Source organism: Austrofundulus limnaeus, unplaced genomic scaffold (genome assembly GCF_001266775.1).
Source record: "Austrofundulus limnaeus strain Quisiro unplaced genomic scaffold, Austrofundulus_limnaeus-1.0 Scaffold60, whole genome shotgun sequence".
NCBI lineage: Eukaryota > Metazoa > Chordata > Actinopteri > Cyprinodontiformes > Rivulidae > Austrofundulus > Austrofundulus limnaeus.
The window spans coordinates 37814-62816 of NW_013952462.1; the positions used below are offsets into that span (position 1 = coordinate 37814).

General features: G+C 38.6%; 3 protein-coding genes across 5 annotated transcripts in view; 2 read left to right on the forward strand and 1 right to left on the reverse strand.

Annotated features, from left to right (window-relative positions):
• The window catches only part of LOC106518352 (dnaJ homolog subfamily C member 11), a gene marked incomplete in the record, with an annotated part of 13223 nt that extends 7813 nt beyond the window's left edge, over positions 1 to 5410 (forward strand). The window contains 3 exon segments of the mRNA XM_014009613.1: positions 2922 to 3064; positions 3147 to 3276; positions 3388 to 5410. Coding sequence (XP_013865067.1) covers positions 2922 to 3064; positions 3147 to 3276; positions 3388 to 3413 — 299 coding nt within the window.
• Positions 5411 to 6220: 810 nt separating this feature from the next.
• phf13 (PHD finger protein 13) lies at positions 6221 to 11645 on the reverse strand. The gene is made up of 5 exons (XM_014009614.1): positions 11245 to 11645; positions 10314 to 10415; positions 9192 to 9371; positions 8657 to 9089; positions 6221 to 8574 (listed from the first exon to the last, which is right to left on the reverse strand). Exons 1-5 carry the CDS (start codon positions 11287 to 11289, stop codon positions 8342 to 8344), a joined length of 993 nt encoding a protein of 330 aa, XP_013865068.1. The 5' UTR covers positions 11290 to 11645; the 3' UTR covers positions 6221 to 8341.
• A 279-nt stretch (positions 11646 to 11924) lies between these two features.
• Positions 11925 to 23665, forward strand: LOC106518354 (piggyBac transposable element-derived protein 3). Of its 3 annotated transcripts, XM_014009617.1 has the most exons (5): positions 11947 to 12281; positions 12758 to 12815; positions 13120 to 13182; positions 22245 to 22288; positions 22379 to 23665. In XM_014009617.1, exons 1-5 carry the CDS (start codon positions 12101 to 12103, stop codon positions 22432 to 22434), a joined length of 402 nt encoding a protein of 133 aa, XP_013865071.1. In that variant the 5' UTR covers positions 11947 to 12100; the 3' UTR covers positions 22435 to 23665. The 3 variants fall into 3 exon arrangements, with proteins under 3 accessions (XP_013865069.1, XP_013865071.1, XP_013865070.1); XM_014009616.1 differs by having other exon boundaries at positions 11981 to 12281; positions 12758 to 13182; XM_014009615.1 differs by lacking the exons at positions 22245 to 22288; positions 22379 to 23665 and adding an exon at positions 15790 to 18287 and having other exon boundaries at positions 11925 to 12281; positions 12758 to 13182.
• The last annotated feature ends 1338 nt before the right edge of the window (positions 23666 to 25003 follow it).

Sequence of the window (25003 nt, forward strand, 5' to 3'; positions counted from 1 at the left end):
CACGCACGCACGCACGCACACACACACACACACACACACACACACACTACATCAGGGTGAGAAATAAAAGCTTTTTCAGTTTGGTGCCAGTCCAGACTTGGTGAAAATCCAAAACAGTAATTCAGATACATTTTTCACTGTCGTTGTCAACACTGCGTAATATTCTGTGTCTTAAAAATCCTGTTAGTCTGTTCTGCCATCATCTGCTGCTGTGAGGCAAGCCGTGATGGGATTAGAGACCACCTTCATGGCTTAAAAGCACATAGGCTCAGATCAAAACAAACGTCTCAGCATTCTTATTTATTTCACTTTATGTTTATTACATGTTTATAATTGTTTAAATGAGCTTTAATACTCCAGCTAAACAAGTAGAGCAGCCTCGAGTTTATTTTCATTGTGGTCTCAGGTCTGCACAGGTTTTAGATGTAACTCGCCTCAATGGCTGGGATCATCACAAAARAAAGTTGGGCTATTTATTTGGTAAATTGTTGAACTCAAATGCAAATAACTGCTCCACCCGTCCCCCCCGAGGGTCTTTGTTAACCTGGTGGTTCCATGCATGAAGATGCAGAAAGTTGTTAAACTGGAACTAACCTCAGATCTGAGTTGAACCCCTAATAAAACCCCTGAAAATAAAAGGCTGCACCCTTCCCGGCTGAGAAAATCCCAGGATTCATTGCGTCGTCAGCAAACTAAACAGAAAAACTAAGTCTGTGGATTTATTTATTTTTTTAGTACAAAGTAGATAATAATAATAATAGTTTGGAAATACTTCACGGACCGAATATTTTTTTAAATGTAAGTTTAGCAACATAGCTGATGAAGTTTATGCTGCAGATGTTAAATAAAGTGCAGTTAAAGTGCTGATACAGAAGCTTAACCCAAACTGTTTCTATTTATTTACATGTAACGTTTTTAATTTGTCAGTTATTCCTCCAGTGAAAAGACGTACTAATGTTCTAAAAGGCATGMGATATAAAARGCATCATTYTGGTAACGGGGTAAAGRGTGGTCACACAAACAAAGTCATCCAAAGACCACACCTTCTCATTTCACAGCCATTTTCTGCTCCGGACTGCGAGGGGTGGGGCCTCTATGAACCACGGTTAAATGTGGTTTGCAAACCCTGAATTGGGACAAACTCAATGCGTTGTAAAAGTGAAGCCTGATTCCACCTCCCCTCTTTAAAGCTKATTTTTTTCTCTTTTGACATGGATGGCTTCTTTTACTGCTATCTCAAACCATCTCATCTGTTCAAAATATGAACGCTGATGTTTTCCAAAGAAAGCTCTTTATTCCTTGAGATGTAAGAGGACCTGATAGTCTTGACCTGAAAAGCGGACTGTGCTGTGTTGAATCATGTGTKGGTGTAGTTGGTCTTTGGTTTCCTCTATATAAAGGTCAGAACACGACTCACTGCAAACACAARGCTGCTCCTCTTCTGTTTGGCTGTTTTGTCCTTTTAGGTGAACCAGTTTGTGTCTGAAGATGTTTTTATTGGGATATGGTGTTTGGGAAATAATATTTGAGTTTTTTTCCCGACATTAATGACTCAACTTGAATGATGTCTTTGGATTATTGGTGGATAACTGCAGAGTTGTAAAGTAACTAAGTACAAATACTTTGTTACTGTACTAAAGTAGAAATTTTGGTTGTTTGTACTTAACTTGAGTAATTATTTTTCAGCCTACCTTTTACTTGTACTCCTTATATTTTCCACACAATTATCTGTACTTTCTACTCCTTACATTTTTAAACAAGGTAAGAAATAGAAAGTTGTTACTCCTGATTCATTTCGGCTCATTCTTGTTGAACAAATGATAAATTGCGCCTCCTGGAAAGAGTGAATCTAATTGTAGTTGGATGAGGAGTATAATATATACCATTCTGACACCAAATTGCACACAATCCATCACAGCTGCACACCTTTAGAAAAAATGATATTTTTGGAGAGGTCACCTCCCAATAAATGTCATTTTGGAAAACCTAACCGCTCATTTATACTCAATACTTTTACTTTTAATACTTACCTGTTAGCCTTTGGGCTAGCACAGATGCTATATTGCCTTATATGCATTAGCTCAGCACTAGTGTGACAAACAAGCTAAACTGAGGTCCTCCATCCATATTTTCATTTACAGGCTGAGTCATTTCTACCTTCTCCTCTCTGTCAACGCTCTCTGGTTTCATTTAAAAGAGCCGATCATCAGATATTGTCCAAGATTAACCTTCAGGGTGGATATAGCTCGCTAGCAGCCTTGCACCAAGGACCTATCCACGTCATCATTTACCCAGAATGCTTTGCATGCAAATAAAATGGCCCCGTCCGTGTAATATATTTTTAAACTTTTAGTTTAAAAATTATAAAAACTGAACATCCTATAGTATTTTTACAGTCTTTATTTTACAGTTAAAATATATGTTTATCAAATAAAGTCTATTGTTACAACTAACCATGGATCCCTTTAAATGCTTTTTTGATGCTTGTGTGTCTTTTTGCAAAATATCTGATGGATCCCTGGATGGATTTTAGTTCAAATTTCAGGAAAACATCTACAACTGATTAACTTTTGGAACCCAATTTAAGATGATCACCACAGCGAGCTCACCTCTGAAAACAAATAAGAATTTCTCAGTCAGCTTTACAGATATTGAACTGAAATTTGATGGGGTAGTAGCTGATCGTCATTCACAACACGTTCTCTTAAGAGTCTGGATAAGGGGCCTACAGTGGAGCAAACAATGGGGGAGGCTTATGCGGGTGCTTCATCTTTTCCACCTAAACTTTATATGCTGGTCTGGAGATTTGAACCTGTGATCTCTCGATCGCAATCGCCTTCCCTGCCCTCTGCAAACAGCTAAACGATAAATATACCCACGCTCTCTAAAGTCTTGCAAACTTCCCGTACCTCCCTCTGTAGGTCTGATTATCCTTAACGCCTGGTATGGAAAGTTTGTGTCCGACACCAGCCAGAAGCAGGACAAAGCCAAGGTGATCGACGTCACTGTGCCGCTGCAGTGCCTGGTCAAAGACTCCAAACTCATCCTCACCGAGGCGTCTAAGGTGTGTTACACTCTGCGTGTCGTTAAAAAGCTCAGCACTCTGACACGGTAACAGCTCATGCCAACAATATCTCTGCACACAGGCGGGGCTGCCGGGCTTTTACGACCCCTGTGTCGGAGAGGAGAAGAGCCTAAAACTGCTGTACCAGTTCCGAGGCGTCATGCACCAGGTCATTTCTGCAGACGCCGAGCCGCTGCGGGTACCCAAGCAATGTTAGTATTCAGCACCTTCACCTGTGACTCGTGGAACTGCATGCTAATTACAGCATCGGCCAGGCTCGCAGAGAAGTTAAAACTGTACCTTTTTTTGTTTTGTCTTGTCAGCTCACAGGATCGAATCTGAGTCCTAGGAGCCTGTTGCTGCAGCAGAAATGAAGATGAGACGAACTTTGTGTCCACAGAAAACTGAACGGGACAAATCAGCACTCCCATTTGTCTCTTCCCTCCGTCGTCGTATTTGTGAACGTGTCTGACGAGTCCGCCCACTCCTTCCCTTCCCCCAGAGGCCGATTCTCAGGTCCAGCTGCTCGTCGGCTTCTCCTGACAGACCTGCTCACATGTCCGTCTGCTGCAGGAGATCGGCGCTGGTCCAGAACTTAGTTTTCTGTCTGAGGTGGCTGATCGTCACCACAAGCGTGATGATTTTCCCTCGGTAAGGAGCTCAACATGGACGATCCCTGATATTCATGTAATCAAGAAGCTGTAACTTGTGTTGTGCATCACCCTAATAGATTAGAGAAGTTAAACATTAAAGGGATAGTTTGGATCTTTTGAAGRGGGCTTCTGTGGAAAAGTTATAAACAACCAGCTTCCTATTAATATAAACTCTAGAAAAATGTGAAAAACGATGGTCTTAACACAACTTAAAGCTAAAAAAAAWTTTCATTTCTGACCATTCAACAATATTACATTCCTGCCAGAACTAACCCAGAACTGTACTGTCGGTGGAGCTCTCCAATCCATTTTAATCTTGCTTATCAATCCAGTCAGAATAAATAATTTCTCCAAAATGACGTTCTCCAAAGCACTATCTGCAGCAGGTAAGATAATAAGTGTTCATAATTTTTCCACAGATCAAAATCTGAACTATCTCTAGGTGAAGGTTTCTGGTAACACTATGCAGGCCAAGAGTCAGAAAGCCTGAACCTAACTAGGATTAAAAAATGCATCTTCTCTTAATTTGCAATCTATTTTTGTGACACGGCTGCTGCTCTTCATGGTGCCAGTCGCTGTTTGTGAGTGTAAACTAAATTTAGCTGTAGAGGTTTTAAAGGGAGGAGGAAAAGTTTAGAGTTGTCTTCTGGTAGTTGTGATCCAACTAAATGCAGACCAGCTTTAATGCTTCACTTAGCTTTTTTTAAATACAGTTAAACACACACAAAAAGCTAAAATCCAACTTGGATTTAACCTGAGTTTATTGATCATCTCTGAGGAAGTGATGCTGAATCTGAATGATTTATTTTGGTAAAATGAATAGACGACTAGAAGTCGGCACAAAGACATCAGTAACAGATTTAAAACTTAAAACGATTATATTAAAGTAAATGTTTYCAGCAAATATCAAAAAACTATGAAAACTGCTACTTTACCGCTAAAGGAAGTCTCTGCAGTAAACCTGTTTATTCTCATATTGTGTTACTGTAACACAGCAGAACCTCGGAGTCTTTTAGTGGTTAATTCACACACGGTTTGACCTCTGCTGGAACTACTTTCTCAGCAGAATAGTACTRGAAACACTAAACTGCTGATGAGCAATCAAGTGTCGTAGCACTTAAAGATTTTAATTTCAGCTGCACAGTAAAGCTCTCATTTAAGCCTATTTAATTAGATTTTACTCCCTATCTGATTGGTCCATCTGTCTGTAGATGGATTGCGCAATAATGAAGAGATAGTTTCATCTTAAGTTTTTTTTATTTTTGGAGGGGGTAGACTTCATAATGAACTACGGGGAACCCTAAACATTATTAGGAGCACTAAAGTAGGTTATAAGCTCTATTTTATAACTTGTAAAGGTTATATTTTGCACTAAATGTAAGTATATCAGATATATGAGTCTACTTATCATTAAAATGGTGCTGATCACTTTAATTGTAGCGGTTTGCTTTAACTAAAGTAGAAACGGGGGGAGGATCTGACTGATCATGTGTTGGAGCCACTACTGCAGCACCCATTTGTCCCGCTACCTTTGTAAGGTGTTCGGTCAGAATCTTCTGGTCCCTTCTGCCACCATGAGGCGGGCCGAGTCTGCTCCCTGGTTTTACATACCAAACTGACCCATCGTGTGTTACTGTATGACTGAAAGGAGCCTGAGCTCTGTCTTGTAAAGCCAATAAATGTGGAATAAGAACGGCTGCGTCAATTAATTATCGCCATAGTTGGGRGATGTTCGTCTGTTAACAAAATATCTCAGGACCTACTCATCAAATTTTAGTCAAACGTACAGGACTTAGTCCTAGGATGAACTTCTACAACTGATTAACTTATGGAGTCAGCTCGATTCAAGATGGCGGCCACAGCCACCTGAACTTACAAAACACTAAAATGGCTAAAGCTCAGTCAATTTTACAAATATTGCCCTAAATTTTTTTGTGGCGGTAGTTAATTCTGAGCCACAACAACTACTCTGAGCATGAAGGGACTTTAAAAGATAATCATTTAAAATGTTGCCATTAATTACTTGAAGCCAGTGCTGGCTGTCTGTTAGCAAATTATCTTGTGAACCATTTTATAGATTTTAATGAAATATTCTGCAAGTTGTACCCATACAACTGATTACCTTTTGGAGTAAACCTGATTCGAGATGACCGCCGCAGCCAACTGCAGTTAAAAACCACAGACATGGTTATAATTCAGTCATTATTACGTGTCGTGTAGCCACTTGGTGCGACAGTAGCCACAAGTAATTCACACGATCTACTTCAAGTGTTACTCATTGAACAAAACCTTTGCTTTAAACTTTAGCATTCACCGCTTTGTCACACCTGTTTGTTAGCAAAATATCTCACGAGCTAGTGGACAGATGGCTGATTAACTGTTGGAGACCATCTCGTTCKCATTAGCCAACACAAAACACAGCTGAGTTTATTTTTACGGACGTTGAGCTAAAATTTGATGTGGTAGTAGCTGAGTGTGATTCACAACACATACATCTCAGGAGTTTGCTCATAAGGTTCAACCAAACTAATAACCTTTATTTCTCAACATAAGATCAGATATAAAAGCTGGCAGGTGATATGCATTGCTTAAAATGACAGTGCTTTAAAAAAAGTCTTAATCAGGGTAAAATGGTACCTCTTTATTTACAATAGTTTACAATAGTTTCACAGAAACAGTTTGAACACAGCACAGACAACGCCTTCTCAGTAAGGGGACAGGACAACCCAGGATCAGAATAAACAAGCCTATCACAATGAGCTTTCTTAAACCATATTCATGTCTTTAAGACGCACACAGCAACTTTTGGATTTTGTGCCTTTAGGTCCTCAGATTCTAAGACAAAACATCCCGAGGATTGACAAATTATTTTCTGGTTAATGGTCCGAAACGTCTTAAAAACACAACCTCAACGATTGTTGGTAGAATCCAGCTAACCGACATTTGTGAAACATCAGAAGAGTGCACAAAATAAAAAGCTTAATCACTTTGAAACTCTTAAGTTTTAAGAACTAAAACATTCATTGTGGTTGTTAGCCGTTTCCTGGTCAAGTCCTTGATTCTGCATTGTAAAACCCCATTCTGGACTAAGATCTGTCTACAGTATGGCTTTTTATAGAATAATCAGAAACAATAATTAGTCTACACACACAGGCCTGACAACAGATGGCACGTGAATCACAAAGCTTACTTTTTTTTCTGAATTGGAGCAAGTCTTAATAAAGAAAACAAAACCTTTTTCATTAAACTTGCTTTATATGGAAGTGAATACTGCTATGAAAATGATGATGTAAGGAACCGAAATCTGCTCCTGCAGAGCTAAAATAAAGCAATGGTTCCCACCTTGAAAGAAAAAAAAAAGAAAACCCCAAGGATTTCAGATGAGACAACTTCTGGCACAACATGGCACCTCCATCACTCACATGCATATTTTAACCTGGACTATTAAGCAAATCTCTCTTCCAGACAACTCTGGTTACAATCATTTCCTTCTGTTAATGTTAAAACAATCCATTACAGAAATATATTTGTCTCTGAACATTTCGTCATTGCCTTGAGTCTGTTAACAACTAAAAACAAAAACAGTCGAGAACAAAACTACAGCTCAATACTGTCGTGAAATGCAGCGAAGTCATACTGACCAGAAGCAACTAAAAACTGCTGTTCTATCYGATTCTTTTAAGTTTTATGTTTCTTTTTCTTCTTTTTGATTACAATTTCTTTTAAAAAAGATTTTAATGAACTATGAACACTTAAAACACTGAGAAACAGGTTGTGAGGTCTCCACATACAGTCGACTAACATCTGGATTGTGAGGCTGGAAGACGGTTTGTAAAGTGGAGGGGAAGAGAACAAGTGATTGGTTCAGAGTCACAATGATATTCTTTCACCGCGTCTTAAATAACGACACAAAAGAACACACAGATGAAGCAGATGCAGACTTTAGCCTTTTACCCTGCATCTTTGTTCTACTGGATTATACCTCAGCATAATACGATAGCACCATCTGAAGCAATAAACACAAGGCTTTTACTCGTTTACTTATTTTAAATGGCTAGTTGTGTAACATTAAAAGAGGCATCCGAGAGAAAACAAATCCAGTTTCATCAGAATAGACACATGTTTCTGTGACAAAAAAAGTCATATATATATATATATATTTTAAAATAAAATTATTTAAAAAAAATGTGAGGAAAAAAAAGTGCAAACCATCTTTCCCCATCAATCCCAGCATGCACCATTAGTGGGTGGCAGTTGTGAGGGTATTCTCTACATATGGCAGTTCAAATGATTCCAGTGTAGCGAGTCTCTAACAGTAGCAGTCTGCTGCTTTCTGTGTCATCTACAGACAAATATCCATTCAGTGATTGCCTTACGCACAGAGTCTGTAGGAAGCAGAAACAAACCCTAGGAAATCTAAAACAGCACTCAAACCATTTCCAAATGGGATAAGGGTTTGGGTTAGGTCCACCAAAGTGTTTGTTTTTTTTAGAAAATGTGGGTTCATCGCTGACCATGGAGGACAGACACTGAAGGGTGCAAGACCTGATTTTAAGGAAGGGTCGGTCTGACAGATGCAAAGGGAGGAGGGTCCATAGAGTTTCAGGTTGGGCCCTCGGTGGGGTCAGTCCAGCAGGTGTTTGCGGGATCCTACCCGTGAGCGGTGGGAGCGGCGGGCGTCTGGGGGTCCGTGTATGTCTCGGCAGCTTTGGCACACATATGTCTCTGGCACGTGGCTCTTGCGGATCTTGGCGCACGACAGGTGGATCCAGGTGTTGCACTTGTTACATTCGATCATGGCTCGGCCCGCGAACGGCTTCATGCAGAAACATGTCACCAGGTCCCACGAGTCGTCGTCTGAGGAGACGGGAGGGTGGGGGGGTTGTTTTAAACAGCAATCGTTTAGATTTCAGCATTTTGTAGCACAAACAGAGCTTACCTGAGTCCACCATTATGTCCTCATCCTCTCCTGAGCCGTCTTCGTCTCGGAACACCACTTGTTTCCCCTGGCGAAACACGGTTCGGCTTCCTGAAAAGCCCTCCACTTTCTGAACCTTGACCACCCCTTCTTCAAGGTCCCGACCATCCCAGTGTCGGCGCTCCTCCTTGGGTTCCTCCTTCGGCTCCTCCTTGCAGGGAGAAGGGCTGGGCAGGCACTGGGGGTGGAGGGGGATGCTGAGATCATCTTCGGGCTCTTCTTTGATCATCCGGCCACCGAAGGACAGTGGAGACTGCGCCTGTGGTTCTGGTGTGTGGCTCTGCTGTGACCTGCTTTCCTCGTCGGAGTGGTGCTCCTTCTCCTTCCTCCTCTTCTTCTTCTTCAGTTTGTCAGCTTTCCTGTGGTCATCTGGATGCAGACTTGTGATTGTGAGCTGCAGAGCAGAAGAAGAATAAATCTCAAAACAACAACAAAGCTTCGTCTCATCAGTGCACACACTGATGGGTTTTACTTCAGTAGACTTAGTTCAGCTTACTTCTCTTTTAGGATGAGCAGAAAGCATGGGTCCAGGTTGAGGTCGTTTCCTGTTTCTGTCTTGAGGGATCTTCGTAGGACGCGAGGGACAGGAGGCTGGGMGTCCCGGGGTCCAGCCATCACTGTCAGCGGTGCTGCCTGTGCTGTTGGGWGGGCTGGAGCTACTGCGCAGCGGAGAGTCCTGCTTAAGCAAAAGAAGGCGCAGATATCAGTGACATTCTGCTATCACTCTTAGTGTGTCTGTGCCACAAAGCAGATGACTTCACAATAAATAACCGAGACAGGCTACGGTTTCAGGTTGTAAGACGTGGAACTTTAGCTACGGAGGGCAAACAGCAACACACTGTAGGGAGACGTGGTTTTAAACAAAAAAAACAAAACAAAAAAATTGAAATCCACTTATTATTCATATTGTAAACAGATTCAATGGCAGATATTGAACACTTACAAAAATCATTAATCAGTAATGCCTGTGCAATGTCAAATGCTGTTTGTAAATTGAAAAATACATATTGGCAAAAAACAAACAAACAAAAAACCTGTATAAACATCACACTTAGAAACAAACAGTTATTCCATTAGTCCATGTAAATAGCTGTACATTTACAATAAAAAAATACCCTACAGACACAAACAAAAAGACATTTGCTTAAGATAATCTTTTGTGTGATTATTTTGTCTCCCCCTGTACTAAAACAGATTTGCAAAGGAAAACCTAAGTCTTGTACTGTATCCACTTTTACAGCCAGTACAATTCAAGAACACGTTCTTTATTGTTAGCCAGTTTCTCTGATAGAACAATCACTAACCTAAAGTTTTGAAACAGTAAATATGTAAGAGGATCCTTACACGGTTTGAACTTTTAATAATCTCTGTTTTGCTCACGTTACCTGTGATTTATGTTGGATTTTCCTTACTGTATTGTCTTCATCATCATAACTTACTGTACTTCTAATAAAGATAATGTTAAATATTTGTGAGTTTTTTTTCTTAATAACTTATTATTTAGATGTTTACATGTGAAAATGAAGAATGTTTAACAGGGAGAACAAGTTAGACATGTTAAAAATGAGGAAAAWGCTCAGTGTTTACAAATAAACGCGTTTCTCCACCTCTAACGTACCTCTTGCGGGTAAGGGATGTATCCGGCGTAGGCCAACACAAAAGTGCAAAACTTGTTAAAATCCTCCACCGTTCTCCTCCTCCGGTACGGCGGACTGAAACTCTGCAAACAATCTTGTCGTTAAAAAAAAAAAAGACCCGAAGATCTCAACAACATGGCGATGACATGAACGAGAAGTGACCGCCTGGCTGCACACACTTTCTCTGCAAACTGACATGGAGTTGGCTAGACGCCACATACGAGGATTCAATACAAAAAATAGCACTAAAATGAAAAGTAACACAAAGTAAAGTTTCATTAAGTTGTTTTGAACAAATGTCACCCATTAACCCAATTACAAACTGCAGACAGATCTGTTAGCCAGCTCGGCTAGCAGGCGTAAACAGCAAATAAGTACCAAGCTAATGCTAAGCGGCTAGGRGTCCAAATAAATAAAACGGCTGCCAAAAGACCAATAACGCCGAACAACAATAATAAACTTTCAAACAGGCCCCCGGGGTAATAAAAGCATCACTGCTCACCGACTGTTAGCTGACGACAAATGCAGATACCGCGAATGTGAGTGTTAGCTTGTATTTATGTTAGCATGCTCCGTTATGGTGATGGAATGTGTTCCCGATTAAAACTCGAGGCTACCGAGCGTCAACGCTTCATAAAAAGTGCCGTGTCAAGTAACAAATAAACGACATTTTTTATAACCACAACGTCAGGTTTTAACTGTGCAAAACTGCACTACGGTACAAACAAGTCTGCGTGTTGAAGCAAGTGTAATTAACTTCTTATGACAACATTAGCGAAGCATGCTAACGCTAATCGGCAACCGCTTGTCGAGCGGTGACAAGACCTGGATCAACTTCGTGCCCGCTAAATTCGCTACACATTAGCGAATGAATAATTGTAAAAMAGTTACATTAACAAAACAAGTACTCACCTCCGACTGAAATGCATGAGATGTCGATGGGTTTATGTCACCCATCTTAACGGAGTTCCCGACCACCTGACGTGTTGTGGATACCCTGACAGGCTACAGAAGCGGGCTACTCTATGGGACAGTAAACACCGCTTACTGGTTTAGCTTTTTGCTCGCTAGATGTCCGCTGCTAGCGTTACCTCTCGAAGCAACAGTGTCCACTCAGGTTGCCATCACGGACATCTGCTAGRACGAGTTCACCAACTAGTCGGCACMAAGTRGCGAGCTGTGACTMCTGAACGTCAGCAATCTTRACTACAGTGTCTTCACCGAGCTGTCCGGTAAAACCACCGTCGATCCAGTTTTACGGACTACTCATCGGTTCACTTCGGCTGTCACTCGCTACCTGCCCCCCTCTTCTTTTTCTTTTTTCTTCGTCTTCTTTTTTCTTCTTCGTTTTTTTTTTACTCTGACAATATTGACACCGGTGCGTGGAATATTGCCCCCTGCAGGCTAAGTCAAAAAATTAAATTGTATTTAGACTCGATGCTGCAAAATAAATAAAATAAACAGTTATYGAAAGTCAATAATCTGCTTTTAGTAGGGCTGTAAGTTTTTTGTGAATATAATTAGTGAATATTTCTATTGTATTTTATTAAAGATGAGTTGATTCGCGAGATAACATTTTTGACCTGAAGGGGGCGCTAGAACAATACATGTAAAATTCCGGCGTCAAAATCCAACGAAGAAGAGATTTTACAGCAGGAAGTCTTTTCTTGAAGTTCCGGTGACTTCTCTTGAGCATCTGCGCGGCGTTCGTATCAGGCTGCAGCTAGTAGGATCAGTTTTGTCTGTTTTTTTGATAAACGTGTTCAAAATGTCGGACACCACAAGACTTGGAGAGTTTAAAACCTTTTTGACTGAACACTTTACCACGCTGGCGGTGGAGGTGTTTACCGAGGTGGAGAACATTGTGGGGGCGTGCTTTGAGGAAAACAAACGGCTGAGGAGCATGCTGCACATGGTGCTTAGCCCCGAGATAAAGTTACACAAGATAGGTTTGTTCTCTTCAATATCTACTTATCAATGCCTTCACTTAATGCTTGAAGCTAATTTCTCYCTGTTGGTTTAAAGATTAGTTTGAATTATTCTCGAGAGAAATACAATTGCATGGACCCCCTCCCCCCCAAATAAATAAAGAAAGGTATAAAAACAGTTTTATTTTTGCTAACCCAAAATAAATTTTTAACACTTGACAATTTCGTGTTTTATTTTTTTTTGCATTTTATTTGGATCCACACAGAGTTACAATTTAACATTTAAATATCAACGTGTTTCACAAAATATCGAGTTAAATGGCCCATAGAACCTTGCATAGAACTGTATGACATTTGCTTCTGGTAGAATATGAAGTTAGAGATTTAACCACTCTTGTAGGTCCAAAATTTATATGGTTGAATGATCAGAATTCAGACTGTGTATTTTAATAGGAAATAGATGTATTGGTAATTTTCTTTTTTGTCTCTATTAATAGATGTTACTCCATACACTGAACCAAGTATCAGGGAGGAACCTGCAGAGCCAAATACAAGGTCAGCCAATGAAATATCAGAGCCGATGATGAAAAGACCTAAAGAGGAGGAGACTGAATATGATATTCAGTGGGGTTCAGAAAAACTCTGGCCAGACAAAATGGACAACAGTGATTTACTTGACTGTGTGAAAAGTGAAGAACAAGAAGCCTACCAGTCGCCCGTCTCTAACTCATTTACCGTTCAAGTGGTTGAGTACAATCAGGACTCTTCAATCACCGTCTCGACTCATGATGCAGGAGCTGAACAAGATGATTCTTTCTCTGTGTCGTCAGATGAAACCCTGTCCTCTTCATCTTTACAGACTAACATTGACTCAAGCAGCAGCCAAAAACATCAAACAAATCCTGAAACTTCAATCACAAGCGTAAGTGTGAACATTTTACCTTGAATTCTTTATATTTAAAGTTTTTGCTGAATAAATCTTTACAGACAGGTAAGTTAAAATGGTGCAGACATGCGTTTGTCAGAAATAAGAGCTAAGAACTTTTTTAGTAACAGGTAAACGAGTCATTGTTAAATTTTACCCCACAATAAATGAGCACATACTGATGTATGCAGCTGAACCCTTCCTCACATAATTATTTAGTTCACCTTTATTCATTAATTCAGAATAAATATATAACTCAATAAATTTTTTAGCTATCTGTTCAGACCATTTGTATCATATTTGCTACACACATTTCTGTGACCTCTTAGCAATGTGATAATATTARATAATAATTTATAAACCTGTTGAATGTAGCTGTTGTTACATTGTCCAGTTTCAGTATGACTAGTTGCATCTGATTACAGAGCCTGAACCTTACCATCGAGTTTAAAAAAAGATAAATGAAGTCACTAATCCTACTGTTTCCAAAAGTGCTGCAGCCGAGTTGAAAACACATTTTTCCTCCACTGGTTGTAGCCTGTATATCAAGTTTTTAGCTTCAGCGGAGTGGGTTTTAAGAGCTAAAAGTGGATTAGAKCAACCAATGGAAAAACTAAACCCCTACCAGACCGACCCACATAGAAARGTTCCGCTATTTAAACCGGAATGTTCGGTATTCAAAAAATTCATATAACAAAAATAAAAACCGGTATTCGGTACAAAACGGTATACCGCCCAGCACTAAAATGCAGCTGTTTTCAGTTACTGTTTGTTTGTGGGCCTTTATGTCTAAAGTTTAGTCTCTAACAAGTAAAATGCATGCTCAGTTGGGTTGAGATCAGGTGACTGACTTGGCCATTAAAGAATATTCCACTTCTTTGATTTAATTGGGTTGATTTGTCTTTGTTTCTTTCCATCATTCTGATTGGTTGTTGTGAAGGGGTTTCTCTTCTCCATGGAAATTATTCTGCTATCAWCCACCACTGTTGTCTTCCATGGTCATCCAGGTCTTTATGCATTTTTGAGTTCACCAGTGCTTGCTTTCTTTCTCAGGATGTACAAAACTGTAGATTTTGCCACTCCTAATATTGTAGCAATTTCTTGGGATGTCCCGATCCAGATTTTTTGGCTCCCGATACAATTAGATTTTTTTAATGATTAGTCTTTCCGATACCTGTCCGATAGCTTTATTTCTTTTCAAGCGATAAGGTTGGTGGGTAGGGATGCTAACAGTTAATCGATTTACGATTAATTGTTGAATAATGATTTATTAGATTAAATTTTCTTCCATTTTATTAATTGAAAATATCTGTTTAAACCTTATTCCAGTGTAGTTTTGCCTTCATCCCGCAGAGGGCGCTGTTACTATACCCTGGCCCTGTTAAACTGAACAGGAAGCTGTCTCGATGTGGGTGGGACCACAAACGCGCGAGTCTCATTTAATTTTATTTGCGACACAACAATACTAATGGACTATACCAAACTCYAAGGAAAAGTACCAAAGGTTGTACCGAACCATCAAGCAGTATGATGCTAAAGACAAGAGAGGAGGACGACAGAGAACAGTAGGCTAACTGTGGCTAACGTTAGCATCCTCTTGTTGAGTTTAACTCCATGTGAAAGAACAACAACAAAAAATGTTACAGTCACTACCAATATTTAACTTGAAGTTAATCTAATCTGTGTGACATTACCTGGCCAGTAAACCAATCTAATGAACAGTAACTGACGTCAGATCATGTCGTGCAGCCCAGCTAAGATAGAAGCAGAGGGAATATAAACAAACAATTAATTACCGGTACTCATTTGTATCTCACGTCTTTCAGGGATATTTTATTATGTTCCTAGTTTGTTTTTGAGTTAATCTTTATTTTAAAATATTACCGTGTGCTTAAATTAGTTTTTCATCTTCAGGGTGGATTTAGTGTTTTGCTTATTTTATTATTTATTTTTTCTGACTAGCAAATTAACAAGTTCCTGTTTTATTATATTTTATAAATATGTCCAAGTTTAATAATGTGAGAGAAATCCACATTTCTCTGTTCATTCAGTGTTTAGTCACACAGCTGGCACAATGAATTGTTAAAATAATATTGTATTTTTTTATTTAGTGTGAAAAAAATTAGCCCTTCATGTTATAGATAGAGAAATGTCAAGTTTCTAGGAAAATGGCTGCTTATCGATAAGATCAATCAACTTTAGATTAATCCATTAATCGATAACTTGCATCCCTAGTTAGTAGTATTAAAGCGAGCCCTGCTGTTCTCACCACAAGAAACATCCAGTTTGCAGATTTTGCAAGATGGAGTTTCAGCATCATTGTTTTCCATTGAAAAGTGTTCCCACACTGTGGACATGGTTCCATACTTGTGTGCGTCTTGACTTCTTAACGGCAGCAGTAAAGCATGATGATGATGAAAACTGTCGCAAAAACTGGATCGGCCCGATCACATGACTAAATCCGATTCTACCCGATTTTCCAAAAATMGCCATATCTGCCACCGATAGCGAGTATCTGATCAGGACATCCCTAYCAATTTCTCAGACAGATCTCTGAAATTATCATCTCTGCTTTATTGACCAATTACTTATGTGTATTTTTAGATGTCAAAAAGAATAGAGGAAGAGAAGACAAAAAAGTACATTGAAAGTGTCATCAACATGATAATGGATGGCAATTCAAGTGACATGGAGCATTTAGGAGAAGATGAGGAGGAGTGGAKTCCTCAGGCCATACGCGACGATGGATGTTTAGATAGCAGTGATGAAAGTGTAGCCCAGACAGGCATGGAAGTTGAGGTGCCAACAAGAAGTCTGGACATGATCAGAAATGAGTCAGTGATGGGRGATGCAAAAAGCAAAGAATGCAGATGGAGAAATCTTGAGTATCAAACTCCATCTGTTGATTTCATTGCATGTGATGAGGAAGGCACAGAGAATTGGTGTGACATGACACCATACATGTACTTTAAACAGTTTGTCACTGATGAAATGCTACAGGAAACTGCAGAACAAACAAACATGTACAGTGTGCAAAAAGAGGGCAAGTCCGTAAACACAACTGCCAAAGAAATAGAGCAGGTTCTAGGCATGTACATGCACATGGGGCTAGTACAGATGCCCTGTGCAAGAGCCTACTGGGAGATGGAGACAAAGCTCCCTGCAGTTTGCGATGTGATGCCTCGAGATCGGTTCCTGAAACTGCTGACACTGATTCACTTTCAGAACAACCTGAATGCATCTAACGATGCAGAAGCAGACAAGCTGTGGAAGCTCAGGCCGTGGTTACAAAAACTGCGAGAACAGTTTCTCTGCATACCCCCAGAGGAATGCCATGCAGTTTATGAAATGATGGTGCCATTCAAGGAAAAGTCTCATGTATGTGTCCACAAGCCTGAAAAACTACACAAACTGGGTTTTAAAATGTGGGGACGTGTTGGACAAAGTGGCTTTCTTTATGACTTCGATATTTTTCAAGGTTCAGAATATCCAAAGAGAGAAGAGTCTGAATTTGGTGTCGCAGGAGAAATTGTGCTGAAGTTGACTTCAACACTTTCGGCAGGAAGGAATCACAAAGTCTTTGCGGACAACTGCTTTACATCAGTTCCCCTGGTCSAACACTTGAAAGAGAGAGGAATCCACTATGTTGGCACAATTGACATGAACGAGATGAAGAACTGCACCATGAAGGATGAAAACGAATTGAAGGAAAGTGGAAGAGGATCAATGGACTTCACAGTAAACCTGGACAACATCATTGTGAGATGGTATGATGACAAAGCAGTGAACCTGATCTCCTCTTATGTTGGCATTGAACCTGTGGGAAACGTGAAATGCTGGGATTGCAAATCCAAAATGCATGTAATGGTTCCCAGACCAGCCATTGTTGAAACATATAACAAGTTCATGGAAAGCATTGATCTTTTTGATAGTCTGTCTTCACTTTACAAGTTCAGCTTCAGATCCCGAAGATGGTACATGCACATCTGGTGGCACACTGTTACCGTAGCAGTCATCAATGCTTGGAACGTGTACAGTAGAGATCAGAAGAAGCTACAACCCAACAGGAAATCTATGACTCTACGAAGGTTTCAAGCTTTAGTTGGCACTTCTCTCACAAGCGCAGGAAAGGTCAAGTGTGACAGATCACTATTCTCTCCAGAAGCAACTCCAGCACCACCCCGTAAAAGGCCAAGCTGCAGTGTGCCTCTTGATGTGAGAGAAGATGGCGTAGATCATTTTCCAACATGGGAAACACGACAGAGATGCAAGTACTGCATAGGGAATCACTTTTCACATGTCTTCTGTGTGAAATGTAAGGTGCATCTTTGCCTGAACAAGGACAGAAACTGTTTTTATGCCTACCACAAAGTGAAATATTCATTTCACTTTGTCTGAAAAGGTTTTTGTATAGGAAAACTTCTAGAAATATTTTATAATTTTTAAATGTTCTTAGCAAAATTTGTTTTTGGATCTAAAATTAATCTTGTGATTTAAAATATGCATCATACGTGTCTTATGTGTGATACAAATCAAATGTAACAAAATGAAATGGGCAGTTTTTATATATTTTAAAGACCGTGTAAAGTAAAATGTAACATTTTCTTTTTTTAAACGTTATGCCATAAATGGATTATTGTAAATGAGTACAAATTCTCTCAACTATAGATTTTTGGATAGTGGAGATATGATTCAATTTGTGTAACAAGATATCTGTGTTTCAGGATTTTTTTGGGCGTGTCTTAAAGGGCAGCCTCGTGATGTCACGCAGCTGCCTTCAGTATAACCCCGCCCCCTGTTGCTCTAATGGAAAAGAAAACAAACATTGTTTCCTCAGTTACAGGAATGTTCAGGGTCGTGGGCGTGGTTTGAACTCCTCCAGTGGACACGCCCCCAGCATTCCAGACCACAGCTAACTGATATTTTTTCATTACTTTTAACACATAATTTTATAAGGTTAACAGTATTTTTAATTGTTCAAACTTGGCTGGGTGATTTTTGACATTTCTGTGGTGTGATAACCTCAGAACACATTTATTTTTACTTTACTCGGTCTTTAAAGGTTTAAACATCTCAGTTTAAATATAGGTATAATTTTCTGAAAAGTTGTGTCAAACCTTTTATTTCTGACTGCAGTGCTGAAATATATAAATTTCCACAGTTAGAAACTTTTTATGACTGCCAGAGAAACTTTTTATGACTGCCAGTTTTATTTTTAAACGCAAAGAGTTCTTGTGTTGCGTTCCGACTGAATGCGATTTGAGCATCAGGGGTGTCTAGTTTACATGGAAAGTATGGTTGATGTGCATCAAGGGATGTCAGGAAGTGTTGCAGCATCCTGAAGTGTACGTGCGTCAAAGTTGCAAATGCTGGACGTGGACTTTAGCAGCTCAACATGGAGCATCAACCAGAGAGACTCTGCTATGTGATGTAGTGGCTCATTTTCTGACAGTATGATCTCCTGAATGATGCCCACTAACCTGGGACAGATGGACAGGTGCTCTTCAGCTGAAATTGAGCGCCTGTAGTTGGTGTCCTGGCAGGAGATGCAGGCACTGATGCGGATCAGCAGCTTGCCAAACTGGGCTTGTGACAAAAATAGAGCTTCTGGAGTGGTAAAACTCGCCAAACTCAACTCCTCTGAATTATCTGGTGAATCCAGACACGGCGTCAAGTCTCCCAACGACGACATGCTTCTTGCTCAGTAAATAAACCCAAGCCACTCTAAATTTCATCCACCATAAGTCTCCCAACGACGACATGCTTCTTACTCAGTAAATAAACCCAAGCCACTCTAAATTTCATCCACCATTGTACAGAGACCAACAGAGAAAACTACCAAGAGGCTCTTCCCACAGCACCTTTCCACACTTTGCTTGACGCTCATCTAGCGCAGTGATTCCCAACCAGGGGTACGTGTACCACATGGGGTACATGAGCATATTACAGGGGGTAAGTGGAAAATTTTCCCAGGCGTGTAAATTTTTTTAAAAATAAAAATAGGACTGAGATATATAGGGCCCTGTTCTTTCCACAATGCAGAAACTGCAAATAGAATCAAAATTTGCACAAAATGGAATCCAGTATAAAACACGGAATCTCAGAATTGTTGGGGTATTGATGTATTTTGGACGCTGCTGCTTCCTGCACCTGCCATTACCTGGTTTATTTATTTAATTACTTATTATGTATATGTTGGTGACGTAAACAGAGCATATAATATGTTTATGAATATTTTGGGAACTCTATGGAAAGAATTGTGTGCAAAAAATTGTGCAAGGAGAGATGTTGATAAACCATGGATGACTAAAAGTTTGAAAAATGCTTGTATAAAAGACTCATTTGTATTCAGGCATCTTGAAATTAAYAACAAAAGAAGCAGAAGACAGATACAAGACATACAAAAATAAGTTGGTATGGATTATAAGAAAACATAAGAAGGAATATAACAGTGACTTATTAAATAAAAGTAGTGGAGATATGAAAGCAACATAGCGAGTAATGAACAGTGTTCTGAATAATCATAAAGTAAAATCAGGTATTCCACAATATTTTGTAAAAGATAAGGAAATCCATGATCAAAGTGAAATAAATGAATTTAATCTTTATGTAAATGCTGGTCCAAATTTTGCTGAAAAAAATACCAAAAGTTGATAATGATGTGAGTCATATAATCCAGGGTTGTGTCAACAGCATCTTTCTTGGAGAAACTGATGAAGAAATCTTGAGTATTGTAAAAGAATTCACAGATAAAAGGTCAAAAGATTGGATTAACATGGATATGATGGTAGTGAAGGAGATATTTGGTTGTGTTATTGAGCCGTTTACATATATATGCAATTTATCATTTTCAACAGGAATTTTCCCAGATGACATGAAAATAGCTAAGGTAATTCCTATCTAGAAGAATGGTGGAAAATATGTGTTTAACAATTACAGACCAATATCCTTGTTGCCACAGTTTTCAAAAATTTTAGAGAAATTGTGACAAGATTGGACCAATTCATCAACAAACAAAATATTTTAAGTAGTAGTCAATACAGGTTCAGAGCAAATAATTCTACAGCAATGGCTCTCATGGAATTAATTGAGCAAATAACAACCGCTGTTGACCAAAAGCAGTATTGTGCAAGCATTTTTGTTGATTTAAAATAAAAGCATTTGACATTATTGTCCATAGTATTCTTCTCGAAAAGCWGAATCAATATGGTATTAGAGGACCGGTATTACAGTGGATATCTAACTATTTGAAAGATAGGAAACAGTTTGTACAGATAAATGGAGTAAGATCTGAACTTTGTAACATAAGATGTGGAGTTCCTCAGGGTTCTGTACTTGGACAAACGTTGTTTATACTGTATGTGAATAATTTGGTAAATGTGTCAGAGTTTTTCAAATGTGTATTATTTGCAGATGATACTACYTTTTTTTGTTTGGGTAAAGATATAGAACGGATGTTGGAAAGGATGCAAATGGAATTTGTTAAAATACAAACTTGGTTTAGACTTTATAAGTTGTCATTAAATTTAGAGAAAACTAATTATATGGTATTTAGTAATAGAAAACAATGGATGTTCCATTAAGAGTCAATGGGATTGAGATTTGTAAAGTCAGTGAGGTGAAGTTTTTGGGTGTAGTGATAGATGAAGGGTTGACATGGAGACCTCACATAAATTATTCAAGAATAAAGATGGCTAAATCTATTGCTGTTCTGTATAAAGTAAGGAAGTTATTTAATGATAAAGCACTGTATATGTTGTATAATGCAATAATAAGTCCACACCTGGTTTATTGTATTGAGGTCTGGGGAAAAGCGTGTCAGACAATTACAAATCCTATTTTTTTTTATTACAAAAAAGAGCTGTGAGAATTTTTACTGGAAAACATTGTCGTAACCCATCAAATTCATTATTTTGTAAATTGAAAATATTGAAGTTCTTGGATTTGGTTGATTATAATATTCTACTGGTTATGTATAAGGCCCCCCAAAACACATAACCTTTAAACATCCAAGTAAAATTTGTTAAGAGAAAGAGTTGTTATAACCTTAAAGGGACAAAGATATTTGTAAAACCCAAATTCAGAACTAATTTGAAGGAACGGTGTACTTTAATTCGAGGAATAAAACTGGAATAATTTGGGGAGTGATGTAAAAAATGCAGGATCTTTATGTACATTTAAGAAAATGATAAAAGGTGGATTGCTAAAGAAATGCGAAACAGTATGTGTGTCTATATAAATTGTTCTAAAGGAATTAGATGTTCTTGTCTTTTGTTTTGTTAATAACAGATTTTTTTGTTATGTGAGCCTATTGTAGAAAAGGGGCAGATATAAGATTTTTTTTCTTCTCTGCTGCCTTTCATTTTATTTGTGATTTTGATATACATATATATTTTTTTCTCATTTTCCTTTTTCTTTTTTCTTTTTATTGTATATTGTAAATAAAATTATTTGTTTTGTTTGAAAAGAATAAAGAATTGAATTGAAACTTATTCACTTTCAAGGCAACTTATTTATTTTTATGTTTACTTCGAGTTGAAAATAATAAAATGCCTGAGAATTAAACATTCTAGGGGGTTAAATAAAAAGTTTTCATTTAATAAGTTGTACATTATAGTTTTGGAGAATCATTACGTTTGATAGGGGGTACTGTAGTGGTATGACAAAATGGCTCGGGGTACACAAGTTTAAAAAGGTTGGAAACCACTGATATAGCTCATCTTCAGTCTGAACGCAGCATTACTTCTGGTAATGCCAAATGTATCATATCTGAGGACACTTTTTCTAAGAATGCTGCCTCTAACAAGATTAATGCTTTTCTCTAAAACCTGCTTTATTGAATCATGCAAGGCTTCTACCCACTGGTGGTGCCACTTTTATCCAAGATGGCTGTTTTCATGGTTCACCCTGTATTTTTATTCTTATTCTGTGCTTCGCTGTCACTGTTTCAACACTGGGGGTGACAGTTTCAAATTATTTATTTTAAACTGCTAAAATTAAATGTTAGTTTTTTTGTTTTGTTTTTTTCCCTGTGCTGACCGTGTGCTACAAAATAAAAGAAGTCGAAGCCCTCCCAACAGAAAACGCTGCTACATATGCCTCGGTAAGATGTCTATATAAACCTTACTGTAATTAATGCATTTAAAAAGTGAAAGTCCTGATTTTTACTCTGATCATGTTTTYTCTCATACAGGATTATTATCCACAAATCTTTCACCATTTGCCCAGCAGAACGAGAGGCCTTTTTAACAAGGCTTTCTGATGCATATAAAGATTTTCCCGATGACCAGAAGCCTTTGATAACCAAACTGGATCTGAAAACAAATGTAAAAATGGTGAAGTGTGCTGTAGGTGAAGTTCCTGAAGGTTCGCCCCTGTCCTACCAGTGTCCTTTGCCATCAATTCAAGATTACAAACCTTGTGACAATCCTTCCCCTCAACCTCCTCTTCCCTCGCTTTTACATCCACTACAGCCAGTGTCTGTTTTTCCTACTCTCAGCCTTAAGGAGCAGGAGCGTCTAAATTCCATGGTTATCTCTTGGGACGAAGCGCGTGAACTGGAAGTAAGGACTCGTGGATCCAAAGAGGCAGCAGAAAAGTCACTGAAGATGCGTTTGGTCAGCCGTTTCAGAGAAATCACCAAGCTAAAGGTGGGACGAAGCCACGCAGAACAACTTCTCTTTAAGATCATGAAAGGCAACTTCGTGTCTAAGACCTTGGATTGTCAGGCAATAAACGAAGAAACGAAGCCTGAAGCTATCCGTGAATATTGTCGGAATCTGTACATCAACTGGTCGCCCTGCGGTTTGGTGGTCCATCCTAATGCTCCGTGGCTGGGGGCGATCCCTGATGGAGTGGTGTACGACCCCAAAGAGATTAGCAAATATGGGCTCATCTATACCAAACACTCTGATAACCAGAGCATCATCGAAAGTAGTTTTCTGCTGTGTCGAAATGGAACTATTCAGCTGAAGAGGGAGCATCAGTACTTTTGGCAAATCCAAGGGCAGCTGATGGTGACGGGCCTGTCATGGTGCGACCTGTTGGTGTACGCCAAACAAGACATGCTGGTCCAGCGGATCTATCGAGACAATTCTCTCATCAAAAACATGCAAAGGAAGTTGAAAGATTTCTTCTTCTATTTCTATCTGCCGAACCTGGGCTAATGGAGGTGATCATTTGTTTTTTTGCGGCGTCTAAACACTGATGATGTTTTAGGGTTTTCTCTGCAAATGATCACGTTAAACAGCCACCAAGGGGAAATGATAAATGTTGCCATTCTTTACAAGATGCAGGAAGAAATCTAAATATCTAATTAGGAGAATACTGACTTAGGACTAGAGGAGAAACTGGTAGAATTTTGTTAGATTTTGTATGAAGCTGTATTTTTACCACAAAAMAAATATGAAAGTTCTGCCTCAAGTTTACTTTTTTTATTTGATTTTTTTAATTAGTTTTTTGTTGGTTGTGGGCTTAAACAAAAATACATTTATTATATGAATGATCTCAAACTGATTGTTTTTTTATTGTTTTTTTTTTTTGTGATTTAAATTTTAGGTGGTTTATAGGTGTTTGATTGTTTGCTTTATTTGAACACATTTTGTTGCTGCATTGTTAATTTACCAGATTTATGATGGCTTTTTTTTATTGTTTGAGATGTTTCCTAGAACTTTTTCTGCATATTTTTTCAAGTTTGTTCTCCTTCAAAAGATTGTAATGTTAAATTTGTATTTTGTTGTGTCAGGAACAGTTCAGTAGGCTGCTCCTTTGTTTGCGCCCAAACAGGTTCGTGGTTTTTCAGCTGCACTGAAAATTCCCAGTACAGAAACGTGTGCTTTGTCCTGTCAGAAAGAAACCTTTATGCAATTACAAGTAAACTGTCATTCTTGAATTTCTCAAACCTTTTAGTTAATTTGGACAGTATTGACAGCCAAGTATTGTGAAGCTGCTTAGTTTATCCATATTACCTCATTTAATTGTTTTACTGACTTTTATTAATAAAAACTATTCATTTTGTCCTACTCGGAATGTCATCACTGCTTTTTATTTAGCAAATGCGAAGGGCTTCGACAACCTAAGGGGTAACACAAATGGACAAAAATGTACATTTTTTTAGAGTGTAGTTGATTTAGTCTGTAGAATAATCACTGGGAAGCCTGCTTTGTTATGAGGTGTTATATAMTGTTAGTAMCATATGATGCAGTCAAGAATAACTACTGGAGCTCAGTGTGTAAATGGAAAACAAAATACGGATAATGAAAGTAATAGTCAAAGTGGTTTTCAGTGTTCTACCTTCATAAAATATTAATTTCACATTTTATTAAGCCCAGAATTTTAAAAAAAATATTTTGAAATGGCTAGAAAATTCATAGTTTTGAGTAGATCTTTTACAAATTTTTTTCCAGGGGATTAAACCCCTGTACCCCCCTAGAACTGCTTCACTCTACAGCTGCTTTTTAACATAAACAAATGTCACTTTTAAGTTAATTAAACAACCTGGTTTCTCAAGTAAAAAAAAACATCAAAGAGAAAACCTTAGTTTCGTATGTGAATGTCTAAATTGGCAGTGAGATTTAGAAAATTGCACAAGGTGCACCAACTGAATTCATGCCTAGGGCGCCAAATTGGATAGGTCCGGCCATGGTTTTCACTACTCTATTGAAAAAAATATATATTCTAGGGCATATGTGAGCTATCATTTAAAAATTGACTTCGCTTCTCATAAATATAAGATCTTATTTTGAAATTACCACAGCATCGAAAAATGATGACTTTAGATTTATGACGGTATAATTTAGCTTCTCAAAATTGTGACTGC